This window comes from Prionailurus bengalensis, chromosome D2, assembly GCF_016509475.1.
Source record: "Prionailurus bengalensis isolate Pbe53 chromosome D2, Fcat_Pben_1.1_paternal_pri, whole genome shotgun sequence".
NCBI classification, from domain to species: domain Eukaryota; kingdom Metazoa; phylum Chordata; class Mammalia; order Carnivora; family Felidae; genus Prionailurus; species Prionailurus bengalensis.
The window spans coordinates 29093371-29118050 of record NC_057351.1 but is presented as its reverse complement, the minus strand read 5'-3'; the positions used below and the strand labels follow the sequence as shown (position 1 = coordinate 29118050).

The following is a 24680-nucleotide window of genomic DNA, read 5'->3' as shown; positions in this document are numbered from 1 at the left end:
CATTTATGACTTTTATTTCTTGATTTTAATAGGGTAGTCCTGGGAAAATAAAAGCCCATAGGATCTTTAAAGGGTTAAGTGGTATGAGCCTAATACTTAAACGGATAATTAAGGGAGGAGTACAAGCATTAAACAAGTCACTGCTCCATTTAAGCTAACACAGCTTCCTTCTCTAACAGCAGAAATCACTCCTTCGGAGTCACTTTGTCCAGTGTTCACGTAGATACGGCACCTTTTACCAATATGATTTACAATCAGTAACCGACACAAAGCATTCTAGGACAGACCACACTATTATCTCCCATGTTGATATTTATTACATTAATAACATTTCTAGCAAAAACAAGTAACAAGGTCAATAACTGAATTCACATTGACAGGTTTCATTTTGATCCATTAGCCAATTTGGAAAAAAGCCATATTGATCAAAGGGATTAAAAGTAAAAAGCACCTTTTCCTTGCTACATATAGTATTTTTAAACACAATGGCTCTAAAACTCCAAACAGATATCAAATGCAAAATCCAACTTCCAGGACTCTCATTTTAATTGACTATCACATGGACTTGTCTCTTACATTTGTTTAATCATTTATACAGTTACTAAAAAACCATATACTTTAACTATTGGGCAGGAAAACTGAAAATAACAGCTGTGAGAATTATACTCCACAGTAAATACTTTTTGTACTGAATTCTCATGTCACTGAGAACCTTAACCTAGTCTAACATTTAGAGATAACTTACAACTATCATTTTTTGGGAAACATTTTTGGTACTTCAGTCAAGTGCTGAGTGAATCTTATTCTAAACTCTAGGGCTAGAATTTAAACTTCCAACACTCTCATCCCCAGGTAACACAATTAGGAATATTCATAAATCCAGATACCTTTTAGATCTTCATTTCAGAGCTATGCTTGATAAATGACATTTGAAAAAGAATGACTAATATAGAAATTAGTGGAATTTATACTCCTGAAGCCACCTACACTCATCTTTAAGTTTTATATATTTACAGTACTGTCCAGGAGAAATTAAAAGAAAAAAGTTACACTATTTTCCAAGCTCTATTCCAGATGTCTGCTTATTAAAGACTTGTGGTTTATGCAAAGGTGAACCATTGTCCTCTAAAATTACACTATACTACTACTTGTAGAGCTAATAGTAAAATACATCAACCCAAATCTTATGAAAGCAGCACATCCTTAGGAGTAACTAGTATATAAAAAGTATCAACATCAGTGGTTTGAATATAAAAATTTATTTTTAAGTCAAAGTATGCAACAAATAAAACCTACAGAAAACAGATTTTCCCATCACAATCTGTTGCTTTACCAAATAATATTTTGAAAACACATTCCTTCAGTCATTATAAAGTTCTTAAAATACAAAAGAAATTAAATCTGTAAGAAAGTCTAGTAGACCAGACACTGTTGTCAGGACTTTGATGTTGGTGGTTATGCTTTAATACATCCCACGCCATCCACCTCCACTCATGCCACCTTGCCCATAGTAACCTCCACTGCCTCCACCGCCACGGCCTTTAAAAAAAAAAAAACAAAAAACACAAGAATTGTTTAGCAGGAAATATCAGTGCATACTACGTTAAAGATAACATGAGCTTAAAAATGTCCACACATGGGGACTAACAGATCAAACCACAGTAACCAAAGACACTTACCATAACCACCCAAGCCATCGGGAGTACCATATCCTCCACTGTAATTGTTACCCATTCCCATTCTTCCAACAGATCCATAACCTCCCTGATTATCTTAAAAAGAAAAAAAAAAAAGTTTGAGATTGACCGTAAAATGTGTAACTCTGCTTATTTAAAAAACTTTACATACCCATTCCATCTCTGCCATAGCCTCCCATTCCAGAACCTCCCATTCCAGAACCGCCTCCAGGAGTAGAATTCAAGAAGAGTTCAATGTACCGATGTTCTTTAAGAAAAAAAGAAAAGATTAATAGGGATGAAAGCAATGATGGATCAAATTTATCAATAAAAGCATAAAAATAATGACTAGCTAATATTAACCTGAAAGCATGTTTATAGACTTCCTATTTACAGACTTCCTAGTGGAGTGATAAAATGAATGCCAGATGGGCTACAAACCTAACTTACCAAGTTTGTTCAAATTGTACAACCCTGAACAAGCAAAAACTGGATGAGGACTCTGTTCCTCATCTATAAAAAGGGCTGATTCATTATTACAGAACCAGCTAGTGTACTTTTTAAAATATATTCCATGTCCCCAGGGACACCTGGGTGGCTGGCTCAGTTGATTAAGCATCCATCCCACTCTTGACTTCGGCTCAGGTCATTATCTCATGGTCATGAGATCCATGAGACCAAGCCCTACATCAGGCTGTGTGTGCTGGGCATGGAGCCTGCTTGGGATATTCCTTCCCTCTGCCCTTCCCCTACACGTGCTCGCTTTCTCAAAAAAATGTATATTCCACGTCTCCAAGAACTGAACTAGAATCGTGAAAGTAATGTCCACAAAAACCTATTTTCTACTGACTACAAAATGATCTGTGTATAGTCAGATTTAGGAATCACTAGTCAGGGTAAAATTTAATATTTAAAATGGATTTGATAACATGCAGAAATAACTTCCCCGAGTTAGTTGACATATGGGTTAAGTGGTGATTTGCAAATGGCATGGGAACTCAGGCAAATGCAAGTAACATACCTATTTTCCCTCATTAATAACTTAAGCTGTAATAACCTGTCAAGTACTAAGCCTGAATTACCTTTTCATTAAAAAGGCCCGTAAAAAGCCTTTAAAAAGTCTAAACTTATTAGAGGCCATATGGTTTCAGGTCCCAATAACTGCCAAGAATTGTATCTACAGATCCTAACATCTTACATACGAGGAATTACAAATGAGAGTTATTTTAGAAATTCACACCTGAGAAATGAGTTAGCAAGCCAAATATACCACTTACGCATGTTATTCTTATCTTTAGACATGGCAGCTACGGCATCTTCATGTGTCACAAATTCTACATCTGCTTCTCCTGTTGCTCTGCCATCAGCTCCAATATCAATATGCACTCGTATTGGATTTAGTGGTGAGAAGAACTAAACAAAACATTTGTTATTAATTTTTCTATTTAGATTATCAGAAGTAAATTACCACATACCCTTATGCATTAAAACAAACCTCTCTACTGCCCTGTATTGCAAGGCTAACAGATCAACTACAACGGTTCTGGGAATATAAAATTATACACTTAGGGGAAAATGCAAAGAAATTCTCTTTAAAATAAGCTAATAAGGGGCACCTGGTGGCTCAGTTGGTTAAGTGTCTGACTTCACCTCAGGTCATGATCTCACTGCTTGTGAATTTGAGCCCCCACACTGTGCTCTGCTGACAGCTCAGAGCCTGGAGCCTGCTTCTGATTCTTTGTCTCCCTCTCTCTCTGCCCCTCTCCTGCGCTCTCAAAAATAAACATTAAAAATTTTAAGCTAATAAGAGTGCCTTAGTGGCTCAGTTGGTTAAGTGTCCAACTCTTGATCTTGGCTCAGGTCTTGATCTCACGGTCATGAGTTCAAGCCTTGTGTTGAGCTCCACCCAGTTTGAAGCCTACTTAAAAAAATAACCTAAGTAAAAGAAAAAGCAAGCTAAGTGATATTAAAAGAAAAAAAAATTCTAACCCAAAACACAGTTCACTCTAAACAGAAAATGTGTCATATCCTACCACTAAGAGGGAGAGGAGTTAAGTCCTCTGTCGTCCCAAGGAAAGTATTTTGAAATTGCTAAAGGATAAATAGGTCACCTGACACTTAGAAACATGTGCAGAAAATTTAGACCAATGGAATTTGATAAACCTATACCAACTATATGTGGACAGCTCCCAAAATATATTACTTAGTTCTAATCACAAGTTAACTAGGTTGAAGCAACCCTAAAAAGGTACTTAGGCCATCAGTTCCCAGTAAGATCTACAGCTAAATTCATTTTAGAACTAGATAGTAGTCTTGGCTTTGTAAGGCCCCCAGGATCTCTACGGCAACTACTCAGGAGGTAAGAATGGATGTGACTAGATGCACCTGGGCTGAAGTTTGCAGATTCTCTAACCAATTTGAAATCAACCAATTTCAAATCAGCAATAGCATCTATGCCCATTATTTTCACAGCTCCTGTTTCTAATCACAATATAGCTAGAAAGTCAAACTGAACTTTGACTTGTTAACGTATTTCCACTTCCAAAACTTGACACAAGGGCAATAATATTCCAGTCATCTCTACTCTATGCTGATCACTTTTCACTAAATTTTTTAAAAAAGTTTACTTATTTGAAAGAGAGCATGAGGGGAGGAGGAGCAGAGAGGGAGAATCCTAAGCAGGCTCTGCATGGTCAGCACAGAGCCCGATGCAGGGCTCGAACCCCTGAAACCCTGAGATCATGACCTGGGCCAAAATCAAGAGTCAGATGCTTAACTGAGCCACCTAAGCATCTCTTCACTGAATTCTTAACTGGACTTTCTAAGTAAATCAATATACAATGGGCAAAAAAAAATTCATTGATAAGGATATATATATATATATACACACACACACACACACACACACATATTTATATATAGTATTAAAGGAATTCTGACATTAAAACTATAAAAAACATGAGTCCATTTAAGAATGCTTCAAAATTGGATACGTGAATAAAACTATTAATTACTAAAATTACTCACATTAGCAATGTCATTTTCAGTTGCACGAAAAGGTAATCCTCTCATATGTACAAAATGACCACCATGAAATCCCGAACTTGCATCACCAGCTCCACCATAGCCGTGTCCTCCCATACCTAATATAATTTCCAAAGATTATAAGTGGCTGATACATGTAATAAAGTCTTTTGACAACACTTCTTCTCTATACATAACTTTTCCTATTTATACTTTTTTCTTTGCCACCCAAGAAATCTTAACACAGTTGTTCTAAACATCAAATAATCATTCTGAATATCAAATACTGTAAGTATATATCTGTATAAAAGCCCCATGTACGGATGCACTGAAATGACTATTTTTATACAAGTCACTTAACCTATATTAAACCACAAATGGTAGTAAAATACTAATATGCACCTAAAAATGAATGTCTTTAATATTTACCTCTTCCATCTCTCATTCTGTCATCGAAGCCATCATTTCCATAGCCATAATTATTATAGCCACCATAGTCATCAAAACCTCCATAACCTGTATAATTTAATGAGAAATACATGAATACACTTTCAAGAGATAAATTTTATAAATCCAGTTTATAGAAACATTCTGTGACAAGCAGTCTGGTTATCTTATTATTACAAGTTTGCAACTCCCAACTCAGTGCATGTGAAAAAAAGCAGTTAACGCTTGGTGGAAATAAAAAAAAATCTCAAAAGGATACATTTAGACATCAAATTAACTTTCATTCTGACGTTAAACAGAAAATGTCAAAATATGCCAAAATCTTCATTTTAATTTCTGTATTATGTAGGTGCCAGTATGTGCATCAATCAAGTCCCATAGCTGGCCATGGGAATTCATATTTTCATGAACAGGTTTTTAAAACCTAGTAGGTACTGAAATTACTGCCATTTCTATATTTCTTGACAAAGTGTCAGGAACATTAAGAAAATGACAACAGAACCTTTGTTCGTTAGATACACATACCACCATCATATCCATCACCTCCTCGTCGCATTCTGTCATACATACTTCCACGCCCAGCTCCATAATAACCCCCTCTTCCTCCTATCGGTCTATCATATGGTCCCGGTCGCTGGCCCAGCAATCTTCTTGGTGGATCATAAAATCCTTTGATTTCACTCCTGCTACTTCTGAAGATCTCAATATACCTATTTAAAAATGGTTTAAGGTACAAGTTATAGCGTAAATGTATTAGAATAAATAAGATACTGGGCAAAAATGCAGTAAGTTTTTCTACATCTAGATACATAACCCAATTTAAATTGCCTAAATACACCATAAATTAACATTTTTTACACCTACAAACTTAAATAATTAATATTTAAGTTTTACATAAATAAATTAGTCATTTGAAAACAATTCATAATAATTTTAGCTTGTTTCCTTTAGTACATCATAGGTGTTTAGAGAAAATAGCTGATTATAAAAAAGCATTTATCAACATCCTATAGAGAAATGGAAACAATCTAATTTTAATTTAAGCAAACTATTAGCATTAATTCCCCACCCAAATCTGTAGTTTCCAAGTTAAATTTAGATAATTATCAATTCTTTTAAACTACCCCAGAAAAATGTTATTGTAACCCCCCCATTTAAGCAATAGTGACCCACAACCCCCAAAAATAAAAATTTAACACCATCCCAAACTCTCCATCCCCACCTGTGCCCTATTCTTTCCTTGTGTTTCCCCAGAGCATTTTCTGCTATCTCCTTTGAAGCAAACTGCACGAAGGCCTCCCCTGTGCTTCTCCCCTGGTAGTCCATCGTCAATGTTATCCCATTTGGCACGATTTCCAACCCTTTAACCCAAGGACAAATAACCCCATCAAGGGGAACAGTGTTAAAGGCTGAAACATTCCCATCTGAATCAAATATTTAAAACAAGTCTAAACAAAACAAAACAAACAAAACAAAAAAGCTTAAGTTTCCCATCACCCCATAATACAAGCGGAAGATTTTTTTCAAATATTACTGGATTACATATTTTTTTTTTGCAACCAGTGTCTTTTTTAAATTACATACACTAAAAGCTCACCTATATTACATTTAAAAAGCCAAATCAAATTTATGCTCCATATAATTCATGGTTCATCACACATAATTACTCTCAATTAAGTTTACTGCACATTAGTTAGGTTTTACATATTCTACACATTCTGTACTGAATATTAACTGGAGCATATTTCATAACATAATACATTAACCAAGATACTATACTCAAAAAGACCCCAAAACAAATGGGTTTTACAAATTAAAAACTGAGTAATATAATAAAAATATATAATTAAAATACTACTAAACTTTGACTAATACTAGAGGTACCTTGAAAGAACTGAACTATTTCCTCTTTGCTGCAACCAAATGGCAGTCCACGAAGTCGTACTGTCCCATCACTAGCGTCATTTGGACCATTATGTTTCATAACCCAATCCATCTCAATAACGTTTGATTTAAATGCTATAAAAAATAAACAAGCACATAAAGCAGTCAATCAAAATATACTCTTGCTACAGGCACTGAAGAAACACCACTCAGTGGTGTACAACAGGAAATGTAACATATGGCTTGTTGACAATGCAAAGGCAAAACACCTTCCCATTTTGGGGTTGGCAAAAAGGGAAAAGTGAGTGAAACCTGTCCCACCACCCACAAAGTACTGAATTTCTAAGGCCCAAATATTTTATAATGCCCAATCTTAAGAAAACTTACACAATTTCAGATTAGTCTTCAAATTCCATTTCCTGTCACCTTATTGTCAACTCTAGCCTTTTCCTCATTTCTCCAATTTTCATTCACTTTTCAGGTTTTATTATTCATTTGAATCATTATGCAAATTCTTTAAAACTTAATTACTCAAAAGCTGCACATACCACCAGTGTCCACTTACAGCAAGAGCCTAAGCCAAAAGTTCATGGAGTACTTCCTTCAATATTAGAAAAATGGCATTACAAAAGTCGTAACTTTTTAGATGCACTTTAAATCTGAACAAATTGCTTTTGAAGGAGGAGAAAAAATTCCTATCTCTACTTTAAATCTAAACACTTCTCAAAAGCAAGTTTTAAAATGACTTAATTAGGGTAAGTTTTAAAATCGGGGTAAAAGGCCTCAAAAGGCCTTCCAACAGTGTCTGTTTTTTGAGCTACCTGTTTGGAGTATATTAAAGATGAGTTTACTCACTGCTTTTACTTTTACACACAAATTTTAAAAGGCAACACATTCACATTGTTTTTAGGGTACAGTAAGAAGCCCTCCTAGCCTTCCAAAAAGAACCCATCCACACCCAGCTCCCTTCCCAAGAGACAACCATCCTTTTAGAATTCCAGTACATTTTAAAGAGGCTAATGCAGAAGTCCTTCAGCTGCAGAAACTTACCAGACGCTACAAATTTCACTAAGCAGCTGTAGGAATCCTACTCACCTGAGTATTTCAAACCTTTCCCTCACCACCTCCTCCCCTGTAAACAAAACAATTTGTTCACTTGATTCCTTTACGCTTGAAGGCATTCCATAACAGTGTTCACTAATATTTAATTTCACACCATCTAATTATCAGTGCAACTGTGAGAAGTAGCATCTGCAAAAAGTAAATTATTTTTTTTTGCTAGAATTGGTACATTTAAAAAAAAGCTAACGGACAAATTTTCCAAATGTGGTTATTAAATACCTCTGCATGTAAATAACAACTTTGAGACTTGTTTTGTGGTTTTAAAAATCCTGGGAGGCACTCTAGACAGACACCAAAGTGGGAAGATTTTGAATTTTTTATCAGACGTTACAACTGATTTTTACGCACATGAATACTTGATGTGAATTTTTAAGAAAACAAACAAAAAATCATAAAAAAAAAAAACCCTGATTTTGAATCCCTATTCTGCCACTCAATGGCTGATGTAAGCAAACTTCTTAACCTCTCTGTTCAACTGTAAAATACAGATAGCACAGGTGCTTATACTTCACCGGACTGTTACTTTTAAGACTCGTTTATTAATGCTTGGTCTGTAGCATGGTTAATCATTCAATGGTAGTCACTGGGTTTTAAAGGGCCCTGTATAACTACTGAATTATACCACAAACAAAATAAAGAAACCTTAATTAAAGGACAGAAAACTATCCTGAGTCTTGAAATACAGATAAAGTCTTTTCCATAGTCAACATAGGCTTAAGCTTTCAAGCTTCCTAAGGAAGGATTATGTCCAAGGCAGAGGAAAAAGGAGTGCTTTTTGGAAATGTTTTCTATAGCACCTATTAGATAAAAAGCAGAGTAGTCCTGAAAAAAGTAGACCCTGAATCAGTTTGAGAAAAAGTTACGACATTTTGAAGATCTCTACCATTTTCTTAAAAAAAAAACCCAGAAGACTTTAAAAAATGGCATCAACTTAAAAAAATTCCTATAAAAGATGACTCAATAGAAAAAAGAAAAATTAAAGGATGTAACATCAAATGTTACTTATGAAACATGTAAGTAGTTTGCAAAATCAATTTAATGTGTTGTAAAAAGACCTTGGTGTAACGCTTTTTATTATTTAGCACGTTTCTTTCTTCAAAGTAAAGATATTTTGTTTTGGGAACAAACAAAAAGATGGTAACTACTTATCTTCACTATAAACTTTAGCCCTTTCTAAGAAACACAAGCAAGCACACTAGTTTTGATTTTTGGATCAGTCTATACTAAAAAGACCTATACAAAACTAACAAAATATTAAGCCTGTAAAAAACACAATAATAAACTTAACACAATTTTAAGTGGAGAAAAAGTTAACCAGATTCAGAAGACAAATTATTTCACAGGATGACTCTCCTCCACTCTACATGTATGAAGACTACACAATTTTAAAAGCCACACTTGATTATTCCTTCAAAACTCAAAATTTGAGTCTAGAATTCTACTTACAAAACAAAACCAAGACAAACTCTGAAAGCATACAAAAAGACAATTTGCTCTAATACGTTAATAAAGCGGTCTCAGACACTACCTAGAGTCTACCAATTATTCAGGATAATCCATCTCGACCTTTCTTTGCAAGAGTTTCACGACTAATCCCAATTCTGCTTTAAGACTTCCAAGTGTTAGCACCAATTAAAAATACCAGCAGCTGAACTAGTACAACTGAAGTCACTTTTGAGTGAGACTTTAATTTCCTAAACATGATATTAAGTGAAAGAAGCCAGTCACAAAAGTCCACATGATTTTAAATAGGTGAAGTTTATGGTATGTGAATTCTATCTCCAAGTTGCTAAGCATCTAAGAGGTTAAATGAAATATAAAATTCCTTTATTACACAGAGGCATATACTATCTTCTGAAATATAATGAAGTTAGGGTTTGATGTAACAATAAATGACTTTATAAATGGTAGCTCACTGGTCTTAAAAAATGAGAATGAACTTCAAATTTTGGCAATAAAGTGATAATTAAACTGAACATCTTACATCATTTCCCCTTGCCAATGTGTTTGCTCCTTAATTATCAGTAGAAAAGGTAGACACACCACTAATACCTAAAGGAGATGTTAAGTCCCTAAAATTATAAAGGAGTTCTTTTTTAAAACAAAGTTTACCATCACGTATTGCAGCTCAGCCACTTGTATACCAAAATAAGAACATCAAAGAAAGAAAAAAAGAACATGGTTATTAAAAATATAAAGGTAATTAGTAATCAGATGGATTTCCAGATTATGCAGGTAAAAGGACACAAAAAAAGGTTTCTAGGGTAATCCAATTAGGAAAGCCATTATATCATGTACTACTTTACAGAAAACTAGGCTTTTTCAAAGGCTACTAAAATCAGACCATCTTCAACAGTAGGAAGGTTTTTTGTTTTTAAAGCTGAAAAAAGTAGGTAATAAGAGTTCTTGTAAGGACGCATATTCATTATCGGGAACTCTTTATAAAATTCTCAGGCCCTGACTCACTTTTTTAGGTACTCAGTGAAAATTACGGACCTAGCTTCTCTGTACAGTTCTAAGGAACCCCCGCCCCCCCATCACACCACCACGTGACTGGGCTTTCGGTTTGTTTTTTTGTTGTTGAGTAGGCTTTTTTTCTTGGCCAAAATATCACCACTGTCCTATACTAAATAAAAAACATGCTTAGCTGCCAAAAGAAAATAAATGCTAACTGTATTTTGATGTATTTTACTTCTACAGCCTCTCTGCACTACATACAACTCTTGGAGACTTAATATTGAAAGTAATTAAATTCCTACACAAATTTATGCCATCACTGTTTTAACTGCTTCCCAAAGGTAAAACTCCTACTTACATTATTACTCAGTGTGGTGCCAAACTACACAAAACCCACTGCTAAACCACCCACCCCTGCCCAAAAGTTCAAAAGGCTGTTATCGGAGTTCACTGCACCCGAACGATTAAGTTGCCCATTTCACATTCCTATTGGAAGTCACCCGCTTTTCTTCTTACAAAAACAATCACCCACAAAGTCTTTACGTTTAAGAGAAATGTGAGAAGAATAAAACCCTCTGGAGAATCAGTACGTACTCTTTTCGAAGTTCCAAATCTGGAATATAAGGGCCGGCTAAGCGTCCTTTATTCCTCCCCGGAGACTTTTCGTTTATCTAGCTGCCCTAGAGACCGGAGAGCTAAGGAGAGTACGCCCCTTCCCCCCCGCCCCCCATCTCTCCGTCCGACAGCCAAGCCTGGCTTAAAAACCTTCGCCACCGGGCGGCGGAATTACAAAGGAGGCCGTCTGCCTCCTTTGTCCTGGATTTGGGAGTTGAGCGCCTTCGTCGCCATTGGCTTTCCTCCCCCAGCTCCAGCCTCTCTCATCTTGGGAATCTGCGTCAGAAGTCACTCGCAGTCCCGCCAGCCCGGGGTAGCCCAGCCGAGACTGCGGAGGTAGGGAGGCCGCGGTGGGAGGCCAGGCCCATCCGGCGCCATTTCCATCGGGAGCGCGCCCGCCAGCCCAGACCCTCCCCCCCCGCCCCACCAAGTGCCCAACCTTTCCCTGCTCGCTTCGCTCCCCTTCCGGGGGCGCTGTGACCTCCCCCCGGCCTTCTAAATCAGTTTTAGGAAGCTTAGGGGCAAAAAAGTAGAAAGAGGGAGAAGGGCGGGAAGCCGAAGTGGCCGCGCCACCGTACCCAAAATGGCGGAGGCCAAACCAGCAGGGAAAGAGGGGAAATGCTGGATGACCCCCACTTCGGGCCTCAGTTTCGTCCACTGAATTTCACCTGAGCAAGTTCTCCCCCACCGCAGGCCGCCCTCCTTGAAGTGTGAGATCGCCTGGGAGGCGCAGTGTGACCGCCTCCGAGCAGCGACCTCCACACTTCCCCCCCCCCCCCCGCCAGTCTCTCTTTCGTCCTTCTCCCGACTCCGCTCTCGAAACCACCAGCCCAACCTACCCCCTTTTACTTCAGATACCCTGTCGGGCGACAGTAACGCCGACTCTGGCGCTCGAGGGGTCGGTCGTGAAGAGGAAGAAGTCGCTCGCCTCGTGTAGCGCTCACCACAACGGTTCTTCCAACCGTCTCAGGCGGTGGCAACCGCTAAGGGAGCTGCGCAGCAGAGCGACTGGCTTGGGGGGATGGGAGAGAGCGAGCGAGAAGGAGGGGGTGGGGCGAGAGCAACGAAGACCAACTACCCGCTCTCGCGAGACCTGGGAGTCGCTCCCGCCTTGGCGCTGGAGGCAAGAAGTGCGCATGCACGCTGGTGGGCCGACCAATTTGTTTGAGGAGGAGGTGGGGAGAGTGGGAGAGGAAGTCTAGTTAGACGCGCGGGTTACTGTAAAACTGTTAAATGCTCAGAGCTCACCTTTCTGCCCATTCGGGGAGGATGTGAAGTGGCAGTTGCAGCCAGTGTGTGTTGAAGGAACCATGGTGTCGCAGTTTGGAAAAGTTTTCCAGTACTCTGTCCCCACCAAAAACAAATTCGATAGAGTCCCCACCCTAACCCCTCCCCCCGCCCTCGTCACCTGCAGGGAAAGGATGCCACGTGATACGGAGGCCAAATGCGGAGAGGGATTTTCTTGTCAGGTTTGCGTTATGCGGTAAAAATATTGTTTCCCCGCTGCGAAGACACCATAGTGGGTACCAGGCCCCCATTCCGCCTCTAATCTGGGGCTCCTCCTTCCCTGTAGTGGCGCTAGGGCACCGGGCCCAGCCCCCTACCCACAGGCGGGCATCCTCCCTGAGGGGCTTCTTGATAAACCCCCTCCCCCCAACTAGTCCCACGAGAAAGTTCATCTCTCCACTTGTCTATATTGACGTATAATTAATATGCAGTGTTATATTAGTTTCAGGTATACAACAATGATTTGGTAATTATGTATATACATACTACTCACTGCTTACCAGGAAGCACTGTACCTCTTAATCCCCTTTATCTATTTCACTCATCCCCTCACCCACCTCCCCTCTGGCAACCACCAGTTTGTTCTCCCTTTGGAGGAGTCTATTTGTTATTTTTTGTTTGTTAGTTTCATCTCTCCCACTTTATAACCTGGGGCATGGATCAGGTGCTGAGGACTGACAATTTAGGGTTGTTTTATAAACAGGGCTTTGCGTTCTTGAAAATTGCAGTGCAAGTGACACCTACCTAGTATTTTTTGGTTGTGCTGTCCTACGCCACCAAAGTCCTTAGGGACTTTTTTTTTTTTAATTAAAAAAATTTCAAGCCAAATTTCTGTTGAATGGGTGCAGGCCAGTCCTGGTAAAGAGATCAGTGCAAGTGCAAACATAGGAACTGTACATGAAGTGCAAGAGAGGGAAAGAAATGAATTTGAACACAGGGATGTTCCTGTAGTTGGAAATGTGGACAATGCTGATGAGGGATACTAAGGCAAGCTGAGGGCTAAGCACAAACTAGCACAATCCCCCCCACCCTCAGGTGGGCTATGTGTGATATTCCTCAGGTACCCCTGGCTGCCCAAAAACAAAGGAAAGGACAGAAATCAAATGGTTAAACTGATAGTTTCCATCAGTTTACAGATATCTCATCAATAGCATAATCTCTGGGAACTCCCTACTATCTTAATGATAATGCTTTGCTAGAGGTAAAAAAACAACCTTAGTTTGGCAACACCTAGGCTTCCAGTAATCTGTAAATCCTCTTTAGTATATGGAAATCCCTTTAAGAAACTTTCTTTTGACTTCAGCTCCCCCAACTCCACAGTATATAAGCAGTCACTCTGCACAACCCCAGTGCATCTCTTTCTCTGCCCACGGATCTTGTCCTGTGCTTTAATAAAATCACCTTTTTGCACCAAAGATGTCTTCAAGAATTCTTTCTTGGCCGTCAGCTCTGAACCCCACCATCACCCTAAAACCCCAACAATACTAGGTTGCAGACCTTTAATATCCAAAGACTTTGTACGTTCTACTATAGAAGTTGGGAAGACCTTGAAGGGGTATAAGGGGTGTTAGCAGTGGAGAAGCTTGGATAATTTTTTACCCCATGAGATCTGCAATGTGTAAGGTGTAGGCCAGAGACCAGTTACCTGCATATAATGGAAATGTCCATTTATGGTTTAATTCAGCCTCAAACCTGCTTAAGACAAATGTAGGACAGTAAGAATTGGCTAGGTCATAATGCCCTAATTTTCTTGAGCCCACTCCTTCAAAATACCTCTTGGAGAAAGGGGGATGGGACAGTGTGGTCATTATTACAAGACACAGAAAAACAAAACCTGGATAACATAACATGATTCATATTTATTAAGAGCTTGCTTGAGCTAGTGCTGTGCTTAATTCACTGACTCCTTACAATCTAAAGGATAATTATTGTCCCCATTTTACAGATCAGATGCATGAGTTTAGAAGTACAAAAGTTGGGGCACCAGGGTGGCTCAGTGGGTTAAGTGTCTGATTCTTGACTTCTGCTCAGATCATAATCTCATGGTTCATGGGTTTGAGCCCCAAGTTGGACTCTGTACTGACAGCACGAAGCCTGCTTGGGATTCTCTCCCCCCCTCTCTCTCTCCCTCCCCTGCTTGTGCTCTCTCTCTCCCTCTCTCTCTCAAAATAAATAAACATTAAAAAAAAAAGAGGGGGGGCGCCTGGGTGGCTGAGTCAGTTGGGTGTCCAACTTTGGCTCAGGTCATGATCTTACAGTTCGTGGGTTTGAGCCCTGTGTTGGGCTCTGTGCTGAAAGCTTGGATCCTGGAGCCTGTTTCAGATTCTGTCTCCCTCTCTCTCTGCCCCTTCCCCACTCATGATCTTTCTGTCTCTCAAGAATGAATGTTAAAAAAAAAAAAATCTTTTAAAAAAATTTAAAAATTAAAAAAAAAAGAGGAAGTACAAAAAGTTGCTCAAGGTCATACACCTAGTAATGGAAGCTAGGATTTGAATCAAAATGGTTTTACTGTAGGGGCTAGGGTCTTAAAGCATTCTAGACCTTCCTGGGGTTGCAAATAACCTAACCCTATGCATTAAGGGAACAAGCATCATTTTAGGCAAATTGAAGTTACTTAACAAACATTACCATCTCAGGAGACAGTTCATTGGCTGGAGACTTTTTTTTTAATGTTTTATTTATTTATTTATTTATTTATTTATTTATTTATTTATTTATTTATTGAGAGAGAGAGAGAGAGAGAGAGAGAGAGAGAGAGAGAAGAGGGGCAGAGAGACACACACACAGAATTTGAAGCAGGTGCCAGGCTCCAAGCCGGCAGCACAGAGCCCAACGTGGGGCTCAAACTCCTGAACCGTGAGATCCGTGACCTGAGCTGAAGTTTGTCGCTTAACCAACTGAGCCACCATTATGCTCCTGGCTAGAGATGTTTGAAGAGGCCTGAAACTTGATGTACTGGTGTCACTGACACCTTCAGCCCCTCTCCTCAAAAAAAAAATTGCTATGTTAGTAAGACTCTAAGCTCCCACACTTCAGATGGAGTTCTTCCTGGGTTCTAGTTACATCACTACTTTACCTTTACAGTCTTTCAACTTGATTTGGCAGATGGAATGCTGTAATCCCTTTTACCTCTTGCCTGAATTCAAATAATACATTTAGTGCCTGATTGAGTTTGGCATTCTTTCCACATACTTAATTTGTATGGTTCTGGGCCACAATCCTTAAATCATTCTAATGGCTTTTCACCACTGAACTGCAATGTTTTCTTTGTGTTTTGGCCACAATTCCTGTATATTGGGCACTTTGTTGTTTGCCAGTGTAAATTCTTAGGAAGGACTTGAAATTAGTACATGTATTCCTTTTGCTTTTTTATTACAGCAAGTAGCTTTGAATTAAAAAAAAAAGTACACTAGGGGCACCTGAATGGCTCAGTTGGTTGAGCATCCGATTTCAGGTCATGATCTCACGGTGTGTGAGTTCAAGCCCCGCCATCAGGGGGCTGTCAGTGTGGAGTCTACTTTGTACCCTCTGTCCCCCCCTCTCTCTGCCCCTCTCTCGCTTGCGCTCTCTCTCTCAAAAATAAAAAATAAGCATTTTAAAAAAAGGACACTAATTTTGGGGCAAATGTAATTTTAAAAAAGATTTTCTTTTTATTATTATTATTATTTTTTTTAAGTAATCTCTACACCCAGTGTGGGGCTTGAACCCACACCCTGAGATCAAAAGTTGCATGCTCCACCGACTGAGCCAGACAGGTGCCCTAGAGGCAAACCTAATTTTTATTTGGCTTCCTATTTTACTATTTTTCTCAAAAGAAAAAAAAAAAGTCTATCTACTATTCCCATTGGCAAATTGAATCCTGTAAGTCTTGGTGGATTGGTTCATCACTGCTCCAGTGATCCCTACAGATTATTTCCAGATTGATCTCTGTGGAATTGTTTCCATAGAGATGCTTAGAACTAAGGGCTCCGAGCTGCTTTTGAGATTTTGTTTTCTCTTTGTCTTCCTTTCGGTCATTACAGTACTTTTCTACTAGTACAGAGATCAGAGGAACTCCGGAGAGGATCTTGTTGGAGGCCATAATGAGAGAAAAATGAAAAAGGAGAGGAAATGGAAGTACCCACACTCCCCAGAGGAAAACAAGACAACAAATATGTAATCATGTATTACACCATCAGGATGAAGAGGAGAGGAAAATTCCATGCAGGGCCCAGAGAAACAAAAAGAAAGAGAAATTGAAAGAGATTGCACCCTGCTGGGAGAGGGAAGACACATTCACTAAAAATTAGTTATTGTTCACATACCTCCAATAGCATTCTAAAATAACATAAAAACTGGATTTTACCATAATCTTTTTGCCATTATGAAAAGCAAATAAACTAAAAAAAAAAGTAGCAAAACCCACAAATAAGTTTCTAGGAGTGTGTTTATAAAGTAGTTGATGCCTTTGAACACTAAATCTGTCTTACTAAGGTTTTGTAAAATGCTTGTTCTTTGATTTATATCATACTTATCTAGTGTCTTTGGAAAAGCAGTGATCTTCCTTGTCATGATTCAAAATTATTTCTCAAGACAAGGTTTCATTACATAGTTTACATTCTTGATACTTTTTGTTTAAGTCACTTTTAACTGTTCATTCTGGGAGTAGGGAAACCAAAATATTTCACCCAATTTCAATTATACACTAAGTAAACAGATGGAAACTTAAAAGGAAGAAAGCACCTAACACACCCTTTTTCTATTTTTTGGAAATAACTAGAAGTATTGAACATTCTTTCTGTTCTAGTGGATTATTGTGAAGAATAGAGACAACAGCTACAAAAGTGAGCTACGTAGGAATTTAAATCAAATTATTGTACAGCTTTTAATGTGTCATAAGCACATTAATAACTTAGAAATAGCACAGATAATACAGTAGCAGACTGTTTCCCCATACACATGATTTTCAGTTTCTGAGTGGTAAATGAAAATATAATTTTCATTATATATGTACCTATGTCTCTCCATATACAATGATGATTATATTGGGGGTAGAGCACTTTAAGTAACTAGTTTTCAATACAGGCTAGCAAGTTATTATTTTATGGGCCAAAAAATAGAAGAACCAAGAGATAAATTAATGCTTCAAATTTTACAAAGAAATTCAATGGCAAAACTTAGTATGGTCTTCATAATCGAGGCTTTGGTTCCAATCTCAGCTTTGACACTTCCCTACCAGCTGCTTGATTCTGAGGCATTTAACTTTTCTGAACCTCAGTTTTCAATCTCTAAAGTGGGTTGTTAGGTTGTTATATAGGATAGAGATTAGTAGCAAATAATTCTAGTCATATCCTCTTTCATGTGTGTCCCATCATTGTTAATAAATTTGGCTCATTCTTGTTGAATTTTTATTAAATATGGTGTTCTAAGCACTGTGTTGCAGGGCAGCAAATTATTCCAAGGAAATCTGTGAACTCATATGAATACCAAGTATCACCTCTGGACAGAATAAGTAATATGTCACATGTAATGTATTGTTGTTTTTCTAATATAGGCAGACATGGTTGCTGTTGATACAATAGAAATTGAGGAGCATATAGGTACTCCATTAAATGAATATATTAAACTATAGAAAGTACTCAAATAAGGTAAGCATAGAGTGTTTGAGGAACATAGAGTAAGACCATTAGCATAACCGGAGATAACTCCTGAGCTAAAAACTGGATAATAAGTAAAATTTACCTAGAAAAGGCATTCAAGGCTGAGGACACAATAGGATCCAAGGCATGGAGGCAGGAAATAATTTGATAGAAGTGGGAATTCTAAGCAGCTGGAGCACTGCAAAATAAAGGAAGGGTATAGGTAGTAACCAGATCTTGGGGGAGTTTTTATGCTACCTTGTAGAGCTTGGCTTTTGTTTTTAGATTGAGATCAACCTCAGATTATATACTTCTGGCTGAAGTACGGAGGGTGGATGTCGAGAGGAGAAGAGAGAAGACTAGGAGAAGGCTCAGCAGAGATGATGAGGCCTTAAACTAGAACAGTAAGGATAGATATATAAGAGGATGCCTTCAAGAAATATTTATTTTCAAATGTTTATTTATTTATTTTGAGAGAGAGAAAGGTGGGGGAGGGACTGAGAGGGAGAGAGAGAGAGAGAGAATCCCAAGCAGGATATGTACTGTCCAACAATTGCACTACTAGGTATTTATCTGAAGGATATAAAAATTCTTATTTGAAGGGGTACATGCACCCTAATGTTTATAGCAACACTATCAACAATAGCCAAATTATGGAAAGAGCCCAAATGTCCATTGACTGATGAGTGGATAAAGAATATGTGATATATATACTCGGTGATGAAAAAGAATGAAATCTTGCCATTTGCAACAACATGAATGGAACTAGAGTGTATTTTGCTAAGGAAAATAAGTCAGTCAGAGAAAGACAAATATCATATGATTTCACTCATGTGGAATTGAAGAAACAAAACAGATGAACATAGGAGAATGGAGGGAAAAATAAGATAAAAAGAGAGATGGATGCAAACCATGTGAGACTCTTAAATACCGAGAACAAACAGGGTTGCTGGAGGGGTGTTGTGTCCAAGGATGGTCTAAATGGGTGATGTGCATTAAGGAGGGCACTTATTGGGATGAACACTGGTGTTGTATGTAAGTGATAAATCACTAAATTCTACTCCTGAAATCATTATTACACCACATGTTAACTAACTTGGATTTAAATAAAATTTAGGGGCACCTGGGTTAAGTGTTTGACTTCGGCTCAGGTCATGATCTCACAGTCCGTGGGTTCAAGCCCCGTGTTGGGCTCTGTGCTGACAGCTCAGAGCCTGGAGCTTGTGTTGGATTCTGTGTCCCACCCCCCCCACCCCCCTTTGCACCACCCCTGCTCATGCTCTGTCTCGCACTGTCTCTCAAAATTAAATAAATGTTAAAAAATTTTTTTGAATGAATAAAATTTAAAAATTAAAAAAAAGTGTGTCTCTTATAGAAAGCATAGTTAGATTAGTTAAAAAAAATTAATTCTGCTGACATCTGCCTTTTGATTAGAGAGTTTATTCCATTTACATTTGATACAGCTACTGATAAGTTATGGTATAAGTTTGTCATTTGCTATTTATTTTCTACATGTCTTGTGTCTTTGTTTCTCTATTCCTCCATTACTGCTTTCTTTTGTGTTAACTACATATTTTATATCTATATATAACTTTGTATATATATGATATATATTTTATATCTCTATATATCATATATATGAATATTTTTGAATAATATATGTATATTTCTGTAAGAATGCATTTGTAAGTGTACATAAAGAAAACAGAAGGATATACATAAATAGAGAAGGCTAAAAGTTTTTAAGAGTTATTATTATTTTGTTTACTTATTCATAAGATTGTAATAAGATCTATAATATTAAAAAGCCCACTATTTCTCACCATTGCTAAAGTTAAATCCAAATAGTATGTTGTAGAGAGATAGCATTTTTCTCTAGAGACTCTGTAGATCCACTTTTCCCCATTAATTTCAAGATAGAGCAAAATTTCATAGTGCTTTACAAAAAGATTGATGTCTTTTAACTGTGAGACTATCCAGAGATTCAGAATTCAAAATACAAATATGCAGTATAGTTGGATACCTACTATATTGCAGTAGAAACAGCCTAAGCAATTTTTGGCCTATGTTCAAAGTTTTACTACTGCAAACAAAGTGCTGAATCATGTTTTTCTTAGAAAGAATCATAACATCAGTTTATAACCTATTTTCTTCAGTTCACTCTAACTCCTTGGACTTTTTAGGGGGCAAGAATGTGGGTCTTATTTTCAAGTAGTCAAAGTATTTTTTAAAAATTTAGGGGCGCCTGGGTGGCGCAGTCGGTTAAGCGTCGGACTTCAGCCAGGTCACGATCTCGCGGTCCGTGAGTTCGAGCCCCGCGTCAGGCTCTGGGCTGATGGCTCAGAGCCTGGAGCCTGTTTCCAATTCTGTGTCTCCCTCTCTCTCTGCCCCTCCCTCGTTCATGCTCTGTCTCTCTCTGTCCCAAAAATAAATAAACGTTGAAAAAAAAATTTAAAAAAAAATTTGGTTGAGGGGTGTCTGGGTGGCTCAGTCAGTTAAGCATCCAACTTTGGCTCAGGTCATGATCTTGGGGTTTGTGAGTTCGAGCCCCACATCGGGCTCTGCTGACAGCTCAGAGCCTTGAGCCCATTTAGGATTCTGTGTCTCCCTCTCTCTCTGCCTCTCCCCCACTCATGCCCTGTCTCTCTCCTGCAAAAATAAACATAAAATTTTTTTAATTTGGTTGATAAATAGTATGTCATAATGATGAGAATGGTAAACTTCAACAGAAATGTGAAAAATTCCAAAACAGTGGGTGTTTGAACATAAACATAGGTGAGGAATTCAAAACCAGGTTATTATTTTAACAAAACCAGGCTAATATTTTAGCAAAGGCAGTGTTCCAGAGCTCTATTAAGTCTAGGAAATATGCATAATAGTAAACACAAAGTAATAGAGTGCCATATATATATATATATATACACACACACACACACACACGCATACATATATATATATAATCTTCACCGCTAGATGAAACTAATTCAAACATAAACTTTCTTCCAGATTTTGATTTAAAACTTATTTTACTTATAATTATTTTTTATAGTTATTTTCTTTTTACCAGCTAGTAACATAGACAGTGTTTATGTACATTTTGAATGCCAGTACTCTATTCTTAAGGATTTTACATTTTCAAGGAAGTAAACTGGTATTTACTAATGAGTAACCTAGTTTTGAGGCAGCAGTCATAAGCAAAAGCTAAGTGGATTCTTTTGTGCTAAGAGCTAGGGAATAACAGGAATCAACTTTCTGTTGTCTGTAGTCCCAGGAGACTGTAAACAAACTAAGAGTATTACAGAGGGACAAATAAGCATTAGTGTTCCCAGGCACACCCATGGGCAGGTTTAATGACTAAGCTATTTGAATGTGAGGCTTATGATTTCTCTACATTTACTTGGTAGATTAGAATTCAGGAAAGTGTCAGGGTGCCTGGGTAGCTCAGTCAGTTGAGTGTCTGACTCAGGTCATGATCCTAGGGTCGTGGGATCAGCCCCATGTTCAGTTCTGTGCTGACTGTGAAGCCTGCTTGAGATTTTCTCTCTGAATTTCTTTCTTCTCTCTCTCTCATTCTGCCCTTCTCTCCTGCACACGCTCTCTCAAATCAAAAAAGAATTCAGGAAAGTGTCCACACAGTTCTCAAAAACAAACCTGATGGATCTCTGGGGGAGGTAGGATGGAATTGTCAAATGGGATTTTAGTTTTTTCTGTACTATCTTATTGTTTATAAGGAGATTATATTCATATACTAAATTGATGATTAAAAACTTTAAAAAAAGTTAAAAAAGAGATACGAATAATTGAGAAATCATCATATAAATGTAGATTTATGAACTTGTACCCTCTCGGGGTAATTGATTCCTCTTTAAACAGCATATTTATTTGGCATTTTTGAAGGGCATATAAAGCCACTCTAGGGGTCCAAATGGAATGTGATTAAAACTAGAGAAGAATAAATAATTAAATTAAATAATTTGGGTCATTTGAAAAACACCCTGCCTGGTATCTGCACCTCAGGACCACCTTAGGGTAACCAGGATGCCAGAATTTGTGCAAGCCTACTTACTGGGTGAAGAAAGGCAAGCTGCTTAAACTTTACCTGCCTCAAATTTTCTCAGCAATTCAATGGGAGGTTATGCTGCTTTTTCCTTGCAGAAATGAAATCACAATTTATTTTAAGGGGAGAGAGAGAAAAAAAAACAGAGACATATTCAGTAATAAAGATTAGAAGAGCCTTGAGATTGAGAAGTATAGCTCACTCACTGATGTCTCTCCTCTCCCAGGGTACCTGGCATTGGAGCCTGACACACAGTCACTGTTGAACTGAAGTTTGGATTTCCAAATCTACAAAGATGAAGATCAAATTGTAGACAACGGCTCCAGCAGATCTTTAAAGGCTCACCTCTGCTCTCTCCTATCCTCTTCGCTCCTCTATTTCTATATCCAATTTGCTTGCCCTGTCATCAATCCATGCACTCTGCCTAAGATACCTATTCCCACTTTTGGAACAGCCAGACACTTTTTTGTGTATGTTTTTGGACCAACTTAAATGCCACCTCATCTCTGAAGCTCCCTCTGACTGTCTCCTGGGCAGTTATTGCCCTAGCATCATGTTCCTAAGCATCTTATGTAATTTCTTTCATATTACAATTTTTATGTTGGGTTCCCCACTGGTTGAGAATTCTTTGAAAGAGAGCTAGTGACTTATTTATCTTTTTATCCCCAAAGTCTGGCATGTGCCTGGCATTTAGGAAATACAAAGTAATGTTTAAAAAATAAGTTGTTGGGGCGCCTGGGTGGCGCAGTCGGTTAAGCGTCCGACTTCAGCCAGGTCACAATCTCGCAGTCCGTGAGTTCGAGCCCCTCGTCGGGCTCTGGGCTGATGGCTCGGAGCCTGGAGCCTGTTTCCGATTCTGTGTCTCCCTCTCTCTCTGCCCCTCCCCCGTTCATGCTCTGTCTCTCTCTGTCCCAAAAATAAATAAAAAATGTTGAAAAAAAAAATAAATAAATTGTTAATGTGAATTTTACCTTAAGCATAATCTGTCACCATAGGGCACAACAGGGCTATCAATTGATTACATTAAAAAAAAAAAAAACAACTCTTCCTTTCTCTACTTTTTGACCAAGAATAAAAATTAAAATCAAATTATATAACATTTTAGATAAATATTTTTATGATTTAAGGCATTAGAAACATCATGCATTTTCTATATGATTCTTCAAGTATAGCATCAGCATCACTTGGAAACCTGTTAGAAATGTAAATTCTTGTGCCTCATCTCAGACTTATGAAATCAGAAATTCTGGGCATGAAGTTCAGTAATCTGTATTTTAACAAATCCCCCAAAGATGATTCTGATGCACTTTTTTTTTAATTTTTAAGAGTTTATTTATATTTGAGAGAGAAAGAGATGAGAGAGAGAGAGAGAGAGAGAGAGAGAGAGAGAGAGAAAGCGAGCTTGAGCTGGCAAGGAACAGAGAGAGAAAGAGGGAGAGAATCCCAAGCAGACTCCATGCTGTCAGTGCAGAGCCCAACTCAGGGCTTGATATCACAAACTGTGAGATCATGACCTGAGCTGAAATCAAGAGTCAGACGCTTACGTGACTGAGCTGCCCAGGTGCCCTGACCAAGTGTAAGTTTCTTAAACATTTTTATTTGTTCTAGAACAATGTTTCTCAGATTTTAGAATGCAGCAGAATTGAGGCTTCTGGGTGGCTCAGTTGGTTAAACGTCTGATTCTTGGTTTTAGCTCAGGCCATGATCCCAGGGTCATGGGATTGAGCTCTGCATCAGGCTGAGCATGGAGCCTAGTTAGGATTCTCTCTCATCTCTCTCTCTCTCTCTCTCTCTCTCTCTCTCTCTCTTTCCCTCTCCCTTCTCTCTCTCTCCCTCTGCCCTTATTCCCTGCTTGTAATCTCATTCTCTCTTAAAAAACAAAACGAAACAAAAAAACCCTTACACTTGGTCAACAACTATTTTTATGTAATCAGAAATAAATCTTGCATGCTTAAGACAATACAGTTTTCTAGTATTTCTTTTAATTTTGTTTGGAATTTCACACATTTTTCCTAAATGATAAAATGATACATTTGCTTTCAAATTCTAGTGTTTCATATAAATTAAGAAAATAATCCCATTTACAATTGCACCAAAAATAATAAAATATCTAGGAATAAACTTAACCAAGGAGCTGAAAAACCTGTACTCTGAGGACTATAAAACATTGATGAGAGAAATTGAAAATGACACAAGCAAATGGAAAGATATTCCATGTTCATGGATTGGAAGAACAAATATTAAAATGTTCATACTACCCAAAGCAATCTACAGATGTAATGCAATCCCTATCAAAATACCAACAGCATTTTTGACTGAACTGGAACAAATGACGCTAAAATTTGTATGGCACCACAAAAGATCCTGATTAACCAAAGCAATCTGAAAAAGAACAAAATTGGAGGTGACACAATCCCAGATTACTACAAAGCTGTAGTAATCAAAATGTATAACTGGTGCAAAAATAGACTTATAGATCAATGAAAGAGAATA

General features: G+C 38.0%; 2 protein-coding genes across 6 annotated transcripts; one reads left to right on the top strand and one right to left on the bottom strand.

Annotated features, from left to right (window-relative positions):
* Positions 1–294: 294 nt before the first annotated feature.
* HNRNPH3 (heterogeneous nuclear ribonucleoprotein H3) lies at positions 295–12278 on the bottom strand. 5 transcript variants are annotated; one of them, XM_043596479.1, is made up of 10 exons: positions 12065–12278; positions 7032–7166; positions 6370–6508; positions 5673–5857; positions 5130–5216; positions 4704–4819; positions 2954–3089; positions 1849–1944; positions 1680–1772; positions 295–1539 (listed from the first exon to the last, which is right to left on the bottom strand). In XM_043596479.1, exons 2-10 carry the CDS (start codon positions 7141–7143, stop codon positions 1463–1465), a joined length of 1041 nt encoding a protein of 346 aa, XP_043452414.1. In that variant the 5' UTR covers positions 7144–7166; positions 12065–12278; the 3' UTR covers positions 295–1462. The 5 variants fall into 5 exon arrangements, with proteins under 5 accessions (XP_043452414.1, XP_043452418.1, XP_043452415.1 ...); XM_043596483.1 differs by having other exon boundaries at positions 5718–5857; XM_043596480.1 differs by having other exon boundaries at positions 12084–12278.
* On the top strand, positions 10332–17923 carry LOC122492612. The gene is made up of 3 exons (XM_043596104.1): positions 10332–10388; positions 11107–11561; positions 16554–17923. The coding sequence occupies exons 1-3, from the start codon at positions 10332–10334 to the stop codon at positions 16669–16671; spliced, it is 630 nt and encodes a 209-aa protein (XP_043452039.1). The 3' UTR covers positions 16672–17923.
* The last annotated feature ends 6757 nt before the right edge of the window (positions 17924–24680 follow it).